Genomic DNA, 18,250 nt, shown 5'->3' with positions numbered 1-18,250 from the left:
CAATGTGCTGCTACCCTATTCTATATGGAAGATTACAGTGTAGATAAAAAAACTAGCTATAAGTTCATCTAATACTCCCATCTCACAGGATGGTTAGGCATACATGGAATCAAGGGAGAAAATACCAGCCTCAATACAAAAAGCAAATCTACTCTGACTAAACAACAACTTCACAATTTTCACAAGAGGTAAGCAATGAATCATGGAAACATTATAATTACTCTTACCAGTTTCTACAAGACTCCTCTCAAACAATGTATTTTTTTTAACATGCTTAGGTATACACAGCAATGTGCTGCTTCCCTATTCTGTATGAAGGCCCACACAGTGTAGATCAAAAACCAGCTACAAGCTCATCCAACATCCCTATCTCACAGGATGGCTAGTCTTACATGGAATCAGGAGAGAACAAAATATGTAAGGCTGATCTATTAGCCCCCACTGGCAAAATCTGAGTGCAGCACAAGAATATCTTCCAATATTCCTGAGTGTATGAAGTAATTACAGAGCTCAAAGTACCTCATACCATTTGGTATGAAGTCACTGAAAACAGGGCATTCACAGATATAGTGTTGGAGAGTATGTCCTCTCAAGTAGGACTGAAAACATGTTTATTTCACCAAGAGGGTTATAAACCCATGGAACCGCCTACCCGCTGAAGCCGTAAATACCAAAATCCAGCTAAAAAATATCGAGACAATTGGAGGGCCCTTTAACAAGCCGCCGGCTTTCTGTCCTCATCGAGGCCACTAAATAGTTAGTGACCCTTGGGTAAATTCAGGTAAATACATACAATAAGTGTCAGCGCATCTCCGAACGACAAGGAAAGCTACACAAAGTATCTCTTAGAATTACGTAAGTAAACAAAAAATGTAACATATGTTTACTACAATGTCGGTGCTGGCTGTAGAAGTTAAAAAAAACATAGTTTTACTTTGAAATATACTAATTTTATTAGAAAATTCGACGTAAATAGGGGGCAGGTGAGCTCCAATAAACCAGCGTCGTGATTGGCTAAATCTTCATGATGATGAATGTTGCCTGCTCTCTGATTGGCCAAACAAAACACAGTAGTGACCTCTGTCGGCACGTAGGTGAACCAGACCCAAAACCCAAATATATTTGTAAGAACACCTACCTGAATCGCACATAACCACCATCTTTACGCGTACTTAGGAACCTTCGTAGCACACCTACTTACGAAGAAATACATGGAGCTTCGTGAATCTAGGTCCAGTTAGGTTAAGCGGCAATTAGTAAAACGGGCATTGGTGGGAATTTATCATGCCAGGAGATGGTTCAAAATGGTTTTCGAGTTTTAAATGAATTAACCTCTGGTGAGTATTAGTACAACTGAAAATTGGCTGAATTTGGATATAGGAGGTGTATGTGAGCATATGAAACCCATGGGTTTAAGTTAGTGACTATGCAGGAGTGAGGTCCACCTCTTTATGCCCTCCAATTTATTCCTTTCATATCTGGAGTACTTTTTGTACTAACTTTCTTGATGTTCACATTCTTTGTTGTACCTGCTGTTGAAAATGTGGACTGAGGTGGCTTCTATAACTTCATTCAGTATATTCCAAATGTTGGCCATTAATATAGGGTAGCATGTGATGGTGGTGGTGGAGGCATGTGGAGGTGTTGGAGGCATGTTGTGGTGGAGGTATGTCGTAGTGATGGAAGCATGTGGTGGTGGTGTTGGAATCATTCAACCATTTGTTGGACCATAATGTACTCATCTAGTTGTTGTACTCGCCTAGTTGTGCTTGCGGGGGGTTGAGCTCTAACTCTGGTCCTGCCTCTCAACTGTCAAACAACTGATGTACAGATTCCCGAGCCTACTGGGATCTATCATATCTACATTTTAAACGGTGTATGGAGTCTGCCTCCAAAAACTACTGGTGTATAGTGCTGGTGGTGGCAGTATATGGTGTTATGTAGCAGTATGTGGCATTGGTATATGTTGTGTTTCTTGAAACGTTTTCAGCACTTTGAGAAATTTCACATCAAAAACATTTACATGAGGCTGCCTCCAGGTAGACATGTACATTTAACATAATGAATATTCATGTGTATTTTTATCATATTTCTTATTCTTAATACTGACCTGTGTTAAAGTGTCCACACTGATTGTCTTGATTAACTGTACCAAGAAGTCTAGTCTTTGCTTGAACGTTGCAACATGTTTTAGTGTCCTTGATCGAGCTGCAAACTCAATAGCCTTGCCTTCTCTTGTGAAGAGATCATTGGACAAAACTAATGATCGAACTAACATGTTGGAATCCACCAAATTTTTGGTTACAAGCCGGAAGAGTTTCTTTTCCTGAGGAAAAGAAGTTAAATAAATTATCATTTAGTGTCTTAATGAATTGCCATATAAATGAATGATATTGAATAATTAGGTAATTATCTCTTTGTGGCCACCCCTGCCTGACAGCTGGGGCTGAGCAGACTGCCTCCGACGCATGCCGAGTCAGCGCCTCTTTTTTGCCAGACTTTCATGCCCTATAGCAGGCAAAATATGCCACTTACAATTTATTATTTTTCCTGCGATCAGGGAACACAAATTAACAGGTTTAAAAGTTGTTTTTTTTTGTTATGCGCTTGTGGGTGACAATGGCCAAATGAAATTTTGTTACCAAATGTTTAGCTGTGAATATACTTGGATTGTACTTGGATAGGATTCTGGGATTTCTACTCCCCAAGCCCTGCCCAGGGTCAGGCCTGACTTGTGAGAGCTTAGTCCAACAGGCTGTTACTTGAAGCGGCCCACATACCCACCACAGCCCGCTTGGTCCAGCACTCCTTGAAGAAAACTATCTAGTTTTCTCTCGAAGATGTCCACAGTTGTTCTGGCAATATTTTTCATACTCGCTGGGAGAATGTTGAACAACCGTGGACCTCTGATGTTTATACAGTGTTCTCTGATTGTGCCTATGGCACCCCTGCTCTTCACTGGTTCTATTCTGCATTTTCTTCCATATCGTTCACTCCAGTATGCTGCTATTTTACTGTGTAGATTTGGGACCTGGCCTATGTGACAGTAAACAGTAGCCAAAAAATGTCATCGTGTCTTGAAATAACACCATATACTGGTACTAGTATAATGAGAACATCAGTAGGAGCTGTGATGAGGATTCGAACCTATGGTCTGGGTACTCCCAAGCAAACCTTAGACAAGTAGGCCACAACATGGTCAAAAAGGACTGCAACCTGGGATTCAACTGAATCCTCTAGGGGTCCCGAGGTTTCCACTTAAGCCAAACCAGGGTTTCACACACTCCTTCCCCCCCTTCCCCATGCACTCTGGCTTTGTTGTCCAGGAATTCTACCTCTAATACTTCCCCTTCAATGCACCGAGGAATCACATTAACATGATGTATCAATGAGGAAATCAGTAAGAGCCATGAGGAGGATTCGATGCTTCTGAGTACTCAGAGCACAGGTTCGAATCCTCATCGTGGGTCCTACTGAATTTCTCATTGATACATCACGTTAATGTGATGTGATTTTTCTGTGTACCATATATAAATTTATTTTCAAAACTTTTCTGAGTCAAGACCTCCCTCAAATGTTTCCACAGCCAAACCTTTATGGTCCATCCAGGCCTTAACACCCGCCAGGCTCTCGTGACTTTCATCCCCTTCATAACAGGTATATACCTATTATAGGAAAACTATGCACAGTATTCACAAAAACTTTAGAATACTGCCCATGGAGCTTAACCGTGTGCTCAAAGTATCCTTGAGTGGCCAATAAACTGTTTCCACTCAATTCCCAATTTTCAGAGTTCAATATGTCCAATGGGTACATAAATATAATGACCCATTTGCTTTCTGCTATACCTTCAGAGCATTTATGTGTACTGAATCATCTACTTCAATGTTGGCTATCACTGCTTACGGTGCTTGGCTTTGTTCCATCGTGCTCTCTGGCATTCTACTCCAAACATTTTGCATTATCATGTATACGCGCGCGCACACACACGCGCGCATGCGTCGCTTTCCAACTTCAGACTTGCTTTTAATTATATGAATGGTGAAATGATAATTAAACTGTTCATGATTTTTGCAAGACCAAAATTGGAATATGCAATATGTATGGTGCCCAAATTTCTCAAGCACATAAAAAAACTGGAAACGGTGCATAGGCATGCTACAAAATGGCTCCTAGAACTGAAAAAGAAAGTTACAAAGAGAGACTAGAGGTATTAAAAATGCCAAAGCTAGAAGATAGAAGAAAAAGAGGTGATATGATCACCACTTACAAAATACTAATAGGAATCAACCAAATTGACAGAGGAATTCCTGAAACTAGCAACTTCCCGAACAAGAGGACACAGAGTCAAGCTAAGGAAACAAAGATGCCAAAAAAATATTTGAAAGTTTTCTTTTGCAAACAGAATGGTAGATGGTTGGAACAAGATAAGCGAGGTGGTGGTGGAGGCCAAAACCATTAGTAGTTTCAAAGCGTTATACGACAAAGTACTGGGAAGACGGGACACTACGAGTGTACCTCTCTAAAGTGTAGTAATTACGTAACTACACTTAGGTAATTACACACACGGAGTGTAATAGAGTATGGCTTCATTTGCTCTGCATCCAAGTTCCATACTCAATGGTTATGCTCTAGGGTTAGTTAAACAGTTACTACTTACTTAAGTGCCCACACTTTATTGAATAGGTTTGACCATATGCCATGTTTGCATACACAGCATCCCAGACAATTCTGGATTAACTTGGGTACTTTCTTAACTATGTATATTTATTCTTTCTTTTTCTCATTTCAACTTTTACAGATGACACAAAAATCAGCATGAAAATTACTTCTGTTGAAGACCTTGAAATACTACAAGCAGATATTAATAAACTTTTCAACTGGGCATCAGAAAATAACATGATATTCCAGGTACTTAAGTACCTAATAAATAAACACAAAAATGTATGCAAAGAAAAAACATTCCATATAGAATTTCCTCCTATGATATTTAGGGCAAATAAATCTTATCAAAAATTACTATAATAACCTCCACAAACTAAATATACAACTTGCCTTAATTTCTGTAGAAATGATGCTGTCTAGTCTACGATAAGCTTCTACATTAAACTTGAGCAGTTCTCCAAGCAGATCAAAGGTAGACTGCAACACTTCTTTTTGACTTGGGCCAGGATCACATTGCAGTAAAGAACCTGCTAGATGCTGCAAAATGAAAAGATTATAAGAAACCTATACAATGTCTTTTCAAGATTCAGGTAACTTTTTTTTACATGCTACTTCTTTCCTTTAAACATAAACTTCAACTAGTAAGTAAATGTATCTCATAACACGAACAACATAACACTTGTACAGTTACTCCTCGTTGCTTGTGGGTTTGTGTTCCTAGACACTTCATGTCTTGCCTTACTACGTGTACCCTGGAAACACAAACCGTAACTGTGTCTATTTTCCGCTTGTTACAACTTGTAATAAAGTTGTTACGTCTTGGCTTAACGTGTTTATGACGTATTAGAACGTTGTTACAACTTGCTATATAGGTTGTTATAAGTGGTTAGGTGTTAAAACTTGTTTGAACGTTGTACCAATGTTGTAGTTTCGGTGTGTGCTTGGCAGGTACTTAAGGGGCCGGGTGCACAATTTATCAACCATCCTCAAACACTCAAATTTGGTTCATAATCTAGATGGTAAATGCTCCAACTTTTCCTAATGCATCAATATCATAACATGAACAGGATAGAAAAAAAAACATTTACAACAAAATTGAAAATTTCACAATTTAAAATTCCTAAAACTAATTTAATATTTCATCAATTTTTATTTTTATTCATTATTGGCTCAGAATGCCATATAATGTTCATTTTTCTCCGGACGAAAGTGATACAGTCTTTACCATGATTGACGCCCATGATTTACCATGATGATACCCTTTCCAAGTGATATAGTCATAATGGCTAGGCACTTTCTCCTCCTGATAGTTCCATTCCCTTCCAATTTATACTATGAAAAAACATTAAAAGTTTTTAAGATAGCAAAAATAAACTGAATCAAAAATAAATAGCCATTTTTGGAGTCTTCATTTTCTAATATCAAATATTTTTCCAATTAATTTTTTTTGCATTCCTAATAATACAAAAATGGATGCAGGGTCCAGGCCCAAACTCCTTTTCTGAAGGCTAAATGTTTGGACAAATGTTTCAGGATGTTGAAACTATCTTGTCGCTGCAGGTTGCACAACTTGCACACGTACTGCAGTGAACTATGTTTCTTGTCATTCAGCCACAGCCTCATAGAACAATCAGTGCTAACAAATGAAGCAAGATACTGGGGATCCCTTACCAACGGGGCCGAGTTGTTACTGGATATCTTCTTCTTGAGGTTATCTTGAGATGATTTCAGGGCTTTTAGTGTCCCCGCGGCCCGGTCCTCGACCAGGCCTCCACTCCCAGGAAGCAGCCCGTGACAGCTGGCTAACACCCAGGTACCTATTTTACTGTTAGGTAACAGGGGCATAGGGTGAAAGAAACTCTGCCCATTGTTTCTCGCCGGCGCCTGGGATCGAACCCAGGACCACAGGATCGAACCCAAGACCACAGGATCACAAGTCCGGTGTGCTGTCCGCTCAGCCGACCGGCTCCCTCTGTAATGAACTGAGGGAGTACTGGAATCAAATCACACTAAGTAACAAACCTACCTTCAAGAGCCCTCTCCTGAGCAGGAACACTTGGTCAGCATATGGATTAGCACTTCTAAGGTAACTCTCAATAGCTCTTGAAAACCAAAACCTGCAAACAAATTGTAACCAAAATTCAAACTCGCGTAGTTAAGAGAAAAACTGATACATACTTGTCCACATGAAACAATTTAAACTTGAAACTAAATACTATCAAATACTCAACAGCAGAATAACATTGTTGCAGACTTATTTTCTCAGCAACTGGTTTTGATTACACAGTGGTTACTTTGTAATTAACCTTCTCAAACTTTTAAGAGCATTCTCCAAAATTTTAGGATAACACACCCTACTGCCTTGAGCCAAGTAGTTTCATTATACATCATTACATATTTGTAGCAATACATACATTAATTTCTCTCAACATATTCAAATTATTGATAGGACCGCCATCAAGAAAAAAAAAAATTTCAAACTGACAACAGAATGCTCTCAAATTTGTGTAAAAGGTATTCATACCTTAAACATTTTATCTCAGCAATACAGCGAGGTATCTCAAATTTTTACTCAAACTGTGGAAAGATTCTTGCTCTGATATCATGCGAACACCTGTTTTATCTGAACAATGTGACTAATGCCTCAACAACACTGTTATACCACCAATTCCAAATGATCAGTTATATGAATAAATCCAACACTGATGATGACTATCCTTTTACATCAGAGCAACAATGAACTCGGCACAGTTCACAGTTAATTAAAGTTGCTGCCACCAAACTTATTTTTGTATTTTCCAAATGAATTACAAAGCACATTTAATAACTTCTTGGTAAACTCTATGGAATGAACTAAAAGAAATGTCAATCTTATAAAAAGACATCAAAATTAAGTCTTTAGATACAATACCAATCAAGACAATATAATCAAAATATGTCTCTTGGGAAATTCTAACCAATGAGAAATAGACCTAAACAAAAGCAGCAGGAATATCAAAGCATATTATACCCAACAAAACTGGTTTCACTCTCCATCTATTTTTAGTACCAGAAGGGTGGTCAAGAATCTGTTTTTACCAAAAGATTAATCAAATGGGCTGCTTCACCAGAGCAGCTTAGGGGGCTGCATTATGAAGACAATAAAGGAACCCAGTTTCACAAACCTAAATAACAGAAGGCACAGTTATTTATCATAACTTTTGTATGATAAATAACTACATACAAAATACCAAGGGGAATAGTCAAGGGCAGCCTCTTTAAATGGAAAGAAAATAGGAAAACAGTTCACTAGTGGAAGCTAGAAGTGCAATTTAGTCATAGAAAGATAAAGTACTGTACTTGTACCCTATATGGATGGTCAAGAAAAGGCATGCACTGAATGAGGACACAGCAGCCACTTTCAGTCACAATTTCAACGGCAGATAAAGTACTTCAGATCTTAATTATCAAGAAATTACAAACATTTACAAGGTATAAAATGTTAGCAGGCAGTGTATAAGGAGCGTAGATAAGGAAGGAGGGTAGTATCCCTTTCTTTTTGGTGTTGGGGGGGGGGGGGCGTGTATATTTCTGCAAACTATATCTACTATATAAAATAACTATATAATAACTATATAAAAGTACTATCTAAACAGGAGGATGGGCCAATTATATACATACATAATTTTACACAAAATATTAATGGAGAATATTTCAAAATGCCCACAATACCTAAATGTGGAGCCAGTTGTTTCTTTCTTCAATGCTTCAACAATTTTTGAGAGAAGCCCTTGAGGACCAGAGCACATCTGTTCTGTAGGATACTCCACTGGTATCTGAGTTGACAGACCTGGCCCACCTAAGGGCTCTAATTTCATAATACTTGAAGACTCTCTACTGACAATACTGTCTTCTTGAAGAACACTTGATGGAGAACTGCTCTCTTGTGACCCACATTCATTACTATTTGAGCCTTGGGTCAAGGTCAGGTCCATACAGGTGGTTGAGGTTGGGCTTGGGGTGTCTTCTAGTAGTACCTTGGCTGCACTGATGCTACATACTTCACGGTATTCCACAGGCGTCAACATCAAGTACTGTAAATTAAAAATCAGTCGATCATATCTTTCATGAGAACAAAAAATCTCAATTTTAAAAGTAAATTATAATAAATGTAAATTTGTCAAGCTTCAAAAGTAATAATAACCAATTTATTAGGTGTTTTAAAAGCCAAAATTATAGTGAAGTTGATTTAAGTATCATTGAGTTTAGCTAATAACTGGATGGGTGACTGTCCAGACCATCTCCACCTTGGCTAGGGAATCCTCAATAAGACTAACATGTTTCCTGTCCCCTGACAATGGACAGCCTCTATCCAAATGTTTAAGCTAGGCAATACTCATGATACACTGAGTTTAATATGGTTTAGTGGATGGCCGAAAGCAGCAGTCGCCATCCTTTCAGAGTTCACGGATCACCAAAATCGTAATTTTAAATCCTGCAGTCCACCAAACAAGAAATGATAAGTTATTAAAGTGTAACACTGTAAAAGTGTTTGGTTTAGTTGTATTTAATACATACATAGAGTACATGAGTCACAGACAGGGATTTGAGAAGGCGCCAAGTTGTCGGCCGGAGTTTCACACCTCTAAGAGTTAATGACCTCAAGTGACCTGAGGTCAGATCATGCGAATTTCACCTTACTTCTACTAATCTTATAATTGGAGCCTGGTAGCCTTCAAACATGCCGACGTTTAAGGAGTGGCTTGGTAGAGAGCCGGAGGCTATCTACTTGTGGGCGGAATTAGCTACTAGGTTCCCCAATATATACTCGGAGAGCTATCGATTCAAGTGGATTAACAAGACAGCATTAACAGTACGGCAGTCAGCAGAGCAGAGAAGACGGCCCTAGCAGGGAGGCTGTCGGCCGGCAAGGCGGGACAGTCTCTGTCAACTATAGACCCCCCCCCCCTCTATCCAGCTACAGGCAGACACTTGGTGAGTTGAACATTAAGGTGACTTGGTCGTGTTTTACAAGTGTTGTGTGATGATCAGGGGCAGTCAGTTGTAGTGTTCTCAAATTCTTGGCTGATGACTCACTTTGCATATAAATCTTGAACGTCTGAATTGCTTAAAGTATGATACTTCATATGAAATATAATTATGAATTTATTATTTAAATTGTCTTTGTTCCCTAGAGTTTTGAGTTGAGATGAGAAAGCCTCTGCGGTTTCCTGATTTAATGAGTACATGATAAAGATGGGACATACTAATAATGACCTCTTGATAACATCTTTTGTGAATATTGTAATACAGACAAGTTCCATTCCTTGTCTTGTATGTAATGATCATGAATGGATGGTGGCAGCATTTCGTCTTCTACTATCTACTCTTCTACTTCTACTATCTACTCTTCTACTTCTACCTATCTACACCTCTCCCTCCACCCCTCTCTAAACTCTCACTTTCAACTAATGACCCTCCTCGCTCCTCCCACCTCCCTACCTCTCACCCCAAACCCTCACTAATTACTTCACTATTCATTTCTTTCCTTTCGTTTTCTCTTATACGTTTGTGGCAGTGAAATGTATTCTAGAGTTCTCTAGAGTTTCGGGTAGCTGATCAAAGTTACGGCGCCTTGTAGTCTTAGCACCTAGGTAGTCAAATACCTAGGTTACAAGGTGTTGAACGAGAGAGGCTGCCTTAGGAACTCTGGAGGTGCTCTAGAATAGTTAGCTAACTGGGGACGGGATAACGGACTAGAGAGAGCTGTTTCCCCCGGCCTCGTTAGTTAACTGGGGGGTGGAATAATGGACAAGATAGAGCTATTTCCCCCACCCCCCGTTACAAAAGTTAAACTATTTGTTGTCATTCAATATAACAGTTAAAAAAAATAGTTACATATAATACACAAATAAAATTATCTCGCGGACCACTGATGGTCCACGAACCTCCTGTTGGCAACCGCTGATCCAAAGGACCTATGTTGTGTCGTTTTCATGTGGGTTCTCCAACACATCTGAACCTGTGACTCCTCATGCACTTTGTGCGTTTAAAAAAAAAATCCTTATTATACTCTTGCATCATTGTTTCTCCCAAGTGTCACATACTTTATTATGTACTGAACAGGATTTTTTTTTTAATGGAGAGTCAGTATCGAGCAGTGTAATAAAATTTGTTAAATGTTATTTAGAAGAGAGTGGACAAAAATACACTTCAGGAAATCTCTGGAATGCAACCTTGTTTTTCTTGCATACAGTACTTTTAATTTTGATTAAGGTGTTTTCCCTGGATAGAATCTCTAAGTAATGTTTTACAACTTCTTGTGGTAAACATTCCACTAAAATCATATTCCCAAGGATAAGAAAGCCCTACTGAGGCAAAGTAGAAAGCTCTGTAAATGTACAATATAAATAAACCTGATTAACTGGGCACCATTTAATACTTGGTGCCCAAGAAAAAGGTAGTTTGAAAGGGAGACTTGCCAAGAACCACTCTCACCGTATAGTAAGATAAAACCACTAAGGGTCCTATTTACAATAAAATATGAGACAGTAAGATAAAACCACCGAGTATTGAGAGTAAGATATTTACACTCAAACTATTCAAATTGAAAAATTAAACCCCTATAACTCGTAAATGATAATAAAGGAGAACATTTGGTGGGACCATCACAATGTTGCAATGCCTTCAATGCAACAACACAATATTTTTATTTGACTATAAATACATCAACATTCAGCCACATTTTATGCTATATATCAGCAACTTCAAAAACACAAAAAAAATGTATAAATACAAGCTAGAGCCATTAACCCCAAACATCAGAGGGAAACACTATGGGTTTCTTACGACCCAATGCCTTTTGTATTACCCAATAAACGATCACACTAGTAACCTGAGAGAGCGATAATTAGTGCTGGAGTGATGAGTTATTTGTGAGGACACTATAGGTCAGTTACATGGAAGAAACCAAATTCAGGTTGACACCTTAGGAGTTATCAGTTTATGCTTTACATTAATGATGAAATTGATTACATGGAATACTGCTAATGCTCTAGTGTGCTAGCCAAGCTCTGAATATGACATGTTAATTATAAACTTTGGACAAAGTATGAGAAGAGTAGATGGATGGTAAGAGGGTTTGCAACCCTCTAGCAGCACTCTCATATGTCCAACCATCTTGAAGCTCCTGCTTCTCTATTACGTAGTATTCTCTATAGTTGTAATAATTTGGGACAAGGAACAACAGTTTTTTGTTCAAGAGATATATATTATACTAAGGCTATATTAGTTTATGAAAGCTGTACAACTAGGAGTAATAAAATATTATGAACTAGCTAGGGTTATGTTATCAATTATGTAGTAAGCAAGATTAAGATAGATGTACACTGTATGCAGTATAATGAAAAGGTTATACTGTACTTTTCTCCAAGGCTAGCCAGAGCCAAAGGTCATCATAATGGTATTTTAAGGCTAGGATATTAAGATCAAATGAATCTAAGGGGATGCTGATGTGGGTTATCTCTAATGGAAACACAAACTAAGCATTAATAATTTAAACAAAATTTATGTGCCTTTGAAATTGCTTAATGAAGGAGTTTCTTGAAGTTGGTGTAAACAAAAAACTTAAATTAGAACACTTTACTGTATATCAATTTCTATATATCTAAAATGGCAAAATAATAATATTAAGGACAAATTTGGAAAATAAATGCTAATGGGATTAATGAAGATGACTAAAGATCAAGAATACTCCAGACAAATCTAGTTTCTCCATGAAGAAATACAGGGTGAAGAATCCTTTATATTACTTTTGGATGAAAAAGTTAAAAACCTGGTCCTTAAAATGTGGAAAATGATAATGCACTTGCTTTTACCAAGAATTTGTTGGAATTATGGTTCAATTTTATGTATTTTTTTGGCACCCTCCTTTAGCAGTTAAAGATAAAAATGCTGTTTTGAAAATCAAAACTTACTCTGTATTCTGACTGGTCACAGAAACTGTGAACCAGTCTCAAGAACTGTATCTTGAGTGCCACTTCTGGACTGCATTCACACGAGCTCAAGTGACCAGGTACTCTTATTCGCTCTTGATATCTGTGTGTATTACCAAAGGCATTTACAAAAATTAGTGATATTTAATTCTCTCAAATACTTAACATTGTGTGAAATATTATAGTACAGTAGTATCATCCAAAATGTTTGGGACCCAAGTTCCTTACAAAATAGGGATTTTGTGGGCGTTTAGAATACCTCCCTTACCCCTGCCCTCTCTTCTCCGAGTGATTGTTAAATATTACTTACTAAAGAGAATCTTTGAATTTGGCTTTAAATATCCTTGGCATCTTTCCCAAGGCCCCTAACTATTACTTGTAATGTTGCCTCCATCTGTGAACTCGGTCCCAACATCCTAAGCAAATCCCCTCATCCCAACTTCTTGTTCGTCAAATAGGGCGAGTAAATCTGGCATGGAAAGTGTGTTTCAACCAGAGATTTACCAAATCAAGGTTCACTGAATTGAGGTTCCACTATATATGTTTTGTATTACATTTATAAAATGTACATTTACAGTACTACTACATATGAAAATGTTCAGGACTTGACTATATTATACTCTACACAGATGCATTTAGCTAGCATGAGGGGAGAGGGGGGAGGGGGGAGAGAAGATGGGGGAAGGGGGGAGAAAAGATGGGGGAAGGGGGGAGAAAAGATGGGGGAAGGGGGGAGAAAAGATGGGGGAAGAGGGGGAGGGAAGAGGGGTGGGGTGGGGGGAAAGAGACAGACTAACCTAGTCACAGCCAGAGACCCTTTCAATATCTAATAAGAAGATTCCTAATCTTAACATCTAGAATTTATGCAGACCCCCCCCCCAAAAAATATCAATTACACTTTGTTCTATTAAAGTAAAAGTTAGACAAATGAGTAAAAAGGTACTGTATGTTAAGTACCATATATAAAACTGGGGAGTGAAGAGAATACAATAGGTGAAACAATTCATGTGTACTCTATAGAGCATTGAAATACAGTACTGTATATGCAGTACTAGAATATACATATTTATACTGTGTTAAACATTTGTAGAGTACAATAAATCTAGACACTAATGTAATAAAGTATGCTAAACAATACAGCGGGTACACGAGTATTCTTACTTACGTTTCACATTTCCAAATAAAAAGATCGAAAAGCTGAGACAGGCGAGGAATAAGCCGCAATTTTGCAAGTTGTGTCTGGACATCTTTTCGCTGTTTACCAAGCAGTAGTAGTCCTAAGACATAAACACTTTCAACACGCTGCAACATTGGACTGGTTAAGGCTTCTAGTTGGCTTGCAATGGCTTGGGGTTGTATTCTATCCATCAACTCTGTCAAAACAATGTATATTAGACTTTAGTGTACAGTATAGTCAATTCACTTGTTAAAAAGAGACATGGAATACATAACTACTTTCCATATTTTCCAAACCTCCTCCTCTAAAGGAAGCTCGTTATCTTGAAAAGGCCACTTCAGATAAATAGCTTCGTATATATTAACACTTGTAAAAAGAGCACTTCAAAATTAGCCGCAAAATTACACACCCAGGTGTGGCCTTCAGAGAAGGCAATCAGCACTTGCTTTCACCAAGAAATAGAAATATGTGGAGGAGAAAATAAGAAAAAAATGGGGTTTCAGCATACTGTTGTAAAAAACACGTTTCTGAGCATGGCCCCTTGGATACTCCTCCATAGCTCCATGACATGGTTATTTGTAAGTGGTCCTGTCACATATCCAGTGATGGGAAACAGTGGGCAAGCCTACCAATTCACCACTGAGAGGCAAAAGCAATTATCAAAAAGCACTTAGCCAATATGAAAATTTAGCACTTGGAAAGAATACGAAGACAAGGAGCTGGATAAACAAATACAGTAATGCTAAGGCAGAAGAATTAGCCAATTGCTTAATTTTGGGGGGCACAAAATTTGCCAGTATCGCCAAACCAAAAAATTATCCTTCAGTGAAGTGGAATTTCTTCACTTTCATAGAAAAAATTTCTCTAAGTGCACACGCACGCACGCGCGCACACACACACACACACACACACACACACACACACACATAATGTATAATATATACATAATGGATCCAACAGTGTCTAAATCGTGCTTGCATTCTGGGGATCATCAGTACTACATAAACCCTTCTCGGTTTGTTGATCGCGTCGTTATACGAAGTTCTAGATTCTGATAGCAAGATCTGCTCCTCAGACACACTATATTTCCTAGATGCTACGAAGGCTTTTGTTGACCGGACCACCCACTAGAGGGTGAAGGGACGACGACGACGTTTCGGTCCGTCCTGGATCAGTCTCAAGTCGATTGTTTACGAAGGCTTTGTTTAAAGCCTTCTTCACATGTAGCCACTTGATTAGCCTTTATCAGTCTTTATAAGTTAAGTGAGAAGGTGGTGGAGGCCAAGATTGTCAGTAGTTTCAAAGCGTTATATGACAGAGTGCTGGGAAGACGGGACACCACGAGCGTAGCTCTCATCCTGTAACTACACTTAGGTAATTACACACACACACACACACACACACACACACACACACACACACACACACACACACACACACACACACACACACACACACACACACAAATAACTTCAGAATTGCTTTTAAATATTGTACATGGATGGCAAAATACTGAAGAAATTGTTCACAACTTTTGTTAGGCCAAAGCTAGAATATGCAGTGGTTGTATGGTGCTCGTATCTTAAGAAGCACATCAACAAACTGGAAAAGGTGCAAAGACATGCTACTAAGTGGCTCCCAGAACTGAAGGGCAAGAGCTACGAGGAGAGGATAGAGGCATTAAATATGCAAAAACTAGAAGACAGAAGAAAAAGAGGCGATATGATCACTATGTACAAAATAGTAACAGGAATTGATAAAATCGACAGGGAAGATTTCCCGAGACCTGGAACTTCAAGAACAAGAGGTCATAGATTTAAACTAATTAAACAAAGATGCAGAAGAAATACAAGAAAATTCACACACAGAGATCACACTAACGTGATGCATCAAATAAACAAATCCACAAGGGCCGTGACGAGGATTCGAATTCTCGTCACAGCCTTTGTGGATTTGTTTACAAGAAAATTCATTTTCGCAAACAGAGTGGTAGACGGTTGGAACAAGTTAAGAGAGAAGGTGGTGGAGGCCAAAACCGTCAGTAGTTTCAAAGCGTTATATGACGAAGAGTGCTGGGAAGACAGGACACCACGAGTGTAGCTCTCATCCTGTAACTACACTTAGGTAATTACACACAGAGGCTCAGGAACCTGTACATTAGTCGACTGACAGTTCAGAGGCGGGACCAAAGAGCCAGAGCTCAACCCCCGCAAGCACAACTAGGTAAGTACAACTAGGAAAGTACATATAGGGGAAGACAATTATCACATTACATTGATTTTTTTTTTAAACATCCTGGTACTTGCTGCCATTTGTTGAGGACAGCACCAAGAGCACTCATCACTGTTGCTCTCATTCCACCACTCAATTCTCAGCAGAATATTTCACTTAAATGATTATAGAATTTAAACAAAAAATCTTTAATATAGGTGTTTGATGCTTCAAACATTATGTTGCTCCAAACATTAAAACAATTTTTGAAGCATCAAAACATGCTATTAAACACGTTCCATATAAAATTATGCATACTGGCATCGATTCACAAACTTTACAGCCATTTTGTTTTCAAATTATATTTCTTTTTTTTTCTCCTCATCCTCCTCTTGGATTCTTGTTCCTATAACAATGCCCACAGCATATTACAAGCTTCTAGGAGGCACGAGGTGGATACATTACTCAGCATTAGTGAACTTAGGAGAAACTTTGTTGATAATGCATGGTGGAGATAAGTGCAGTACAATATGTGATTTGGAGCAGCTGCATTATGTTCCGAGGGCTGAAGTGAGATGCATGTGCTCATGAGAACACATGCATCCAAAAAGGAAGTTAGGCCCTTGAGATTACATGCATCCTTACAAGAGAAGACTGGTAGCAAGGACAATGGCTGATACTAGTAAGTTGTAAGGAACAGCTGGCTCTTCAAAAATTATTTCAAACTCTTTCTTAGTGTTACAAAAAGTGCAGGAAACAAAGTCGATGAGAAAAATGTTAATATTGTTAGTTTGGGATGCCCAAGTTAGGTATATAGAAAAAACTTCGAGTGAAAGCTCTATAGGAATAAGAGGATCTGCTATTATGAATACTGAAAGTAATATGAACAATCCCATAGTTTTTAGTTTTTCTCAGTGCTGGTGACAAAGATGTAGAAGAGTGTAGTAGTGAAGCATTGTTAGTCAAATTTATGACAGCAGTTGAATAATTGTGGTATTTATTGCCAATTTATCAGTCAATCTGCTTTGTTTCATTAAGTTTATCAGATATATTAAATAACATTAGAATGAAGTTGTAACTCACTTTTCTATATAACTTATTCAATGGATGGACTTAAATGTGAAATACCAATACCTGTTACATACAAAGAAGAATTCGAGTTGAAGGGCATCATCTGTGACTCGTGCTGGCAGAGCACCTCAGACATGGAGACTTCAATCAGACGCATCCAGTGATCGACTTCCATGGTCTGCCCCTCGTACCGAGGCTCGTCTGAGTGATAAACAGAATTTATAAAACAGTAATAAATACTTAATTCACAAAGAAAATAGTTGTCACTTTCCTTTGCTCCTTACACCCTAGTCAATCTGAAGTAAATAACACTGACCCAAGTAATTTACCTTGTATCCGACACTGGGAATGAGACATCCTGAATAATCCATATTGTTTGATAAAGCATTCACCCTTTAAAAAATATCCACATAAATACTTGTATATATATTTAATCTAAATGTTGTGCCTGCAGGTACCCAGATCGACCCCAAAAGGTTGCACCATTTAACCCTTAAAGTGCAGTTATCGTTATACGTTAATTCACGGGGTAATGCAGTTATCATATGTTGACAAACTATTATTGTTTGGGTTTTGCACAAATGATGCTAGATACAGAGGATGAGTTACAATAACATGGCTGAAGATATAACTACCAAACCACACATCAGATAATTAAAAAACGATGTTTCAGTTCGCCCTGAAAATGTTAGGACTGGTTCCAAACCTGCACCAGAAATAAGACCATGGCAGGATGTGCAAAATAGCCCCAATGAAGAGCAGAGGTGCAGCATACACACTAAGAGAGAACTTGATCAGCATCAATACTTTCAATACACTTCCCCCACACACACGAGGCATAACTGGCTGACCTCTCCCAGTGTTCAAAAGAAAACTCAACCAGCACCTTCCAAGGATACCCGATCAACCAGGCTGTGACTCTCATAAGGCTGCAAGCAGCCACATCAAACAGCCTGGTGGATCAGACCAGCAACCAGGAGGTATGGTAAGAGACTGGGCTGCGGGGACATTAACCGCCAGAATCTTCAACAGGCAGGAAGTGGACCTATATCAAGTCATGAAATAGAAAGAGTGGAAGAGACAAGTAAATAAGGTAGAAAAGTGAGATGAAAGATGATAAGCATGTAAGAGAAAGAAGAAGGTAAGAATAAGA

The 18,250-nt window shown here is 38.5% G+C and overlaps 1 protein-coding gene across 1 annotated transcript in view; it reads right to left on the bottom strand.

Moving 5' to 3' along the window:
- The window catches only part of LOC123747853 (short transient receptor potential channel 4-associated protein), a 44,568-nt gene that overhangs the window by 9,140 nt on the left and 17,178 nt on the right, over positions 1 to 18,250 (bottom strand). Inside the window, exons 8-14 of the mRNA XM_045730056.2 lie at positions 17,161 to 17,298; positions 13,804 to 14,011; positions 12,621 to 12,741; positions 8,377 to 8,738; positions 6,692 to 6,782; positions 5,056 to 5,202; positions 2,111 to 2,326 (exon numbers count right to left, since the gene is read on the bottom strand). Of these exons, the coding sequence (XP_045586012.1) occupies positions 2,111 to 2,326; positions 5,056 to 5,202; positions 6,692 to 6,782; positions 8,377 to 8,738; positions 12,621 to 12,741; positions 13,804 to 14,011; positions 17,161 to 17,298 (1,283 nt within the window). The remainder of the gene's footprint in view (positions 1 to 2,110; positions 2,327 to 5,055; positions 5,203 to 6,691; positions 6,783 to 8,376; positions 8,739 to 12,620; positions 12,742 to 13,803; positions 14,012 to 17,160; positions 17,299 to 18,250) is intronic.

Source organism: Procambarus clarkii, chromosome 5 (genome assembly GCF_040958095.1).
Source record: "Procambarus clarkii isolate CNS0578487 chromosome 5, FALCON_Pclarkii_2.0, whole genome shotgun sequence".
NCBI lineage: Eukaryota > Metazoa > Arthropoda > Malacostraca > Decapoda > Cambaridae > Procambarus > Procambarus clarkii.
The sequence above is the reverse complement of the archived record's forward strand: the minus strand, read 5'-3'. Positions and strand labels throughout refer to the sequence as shown.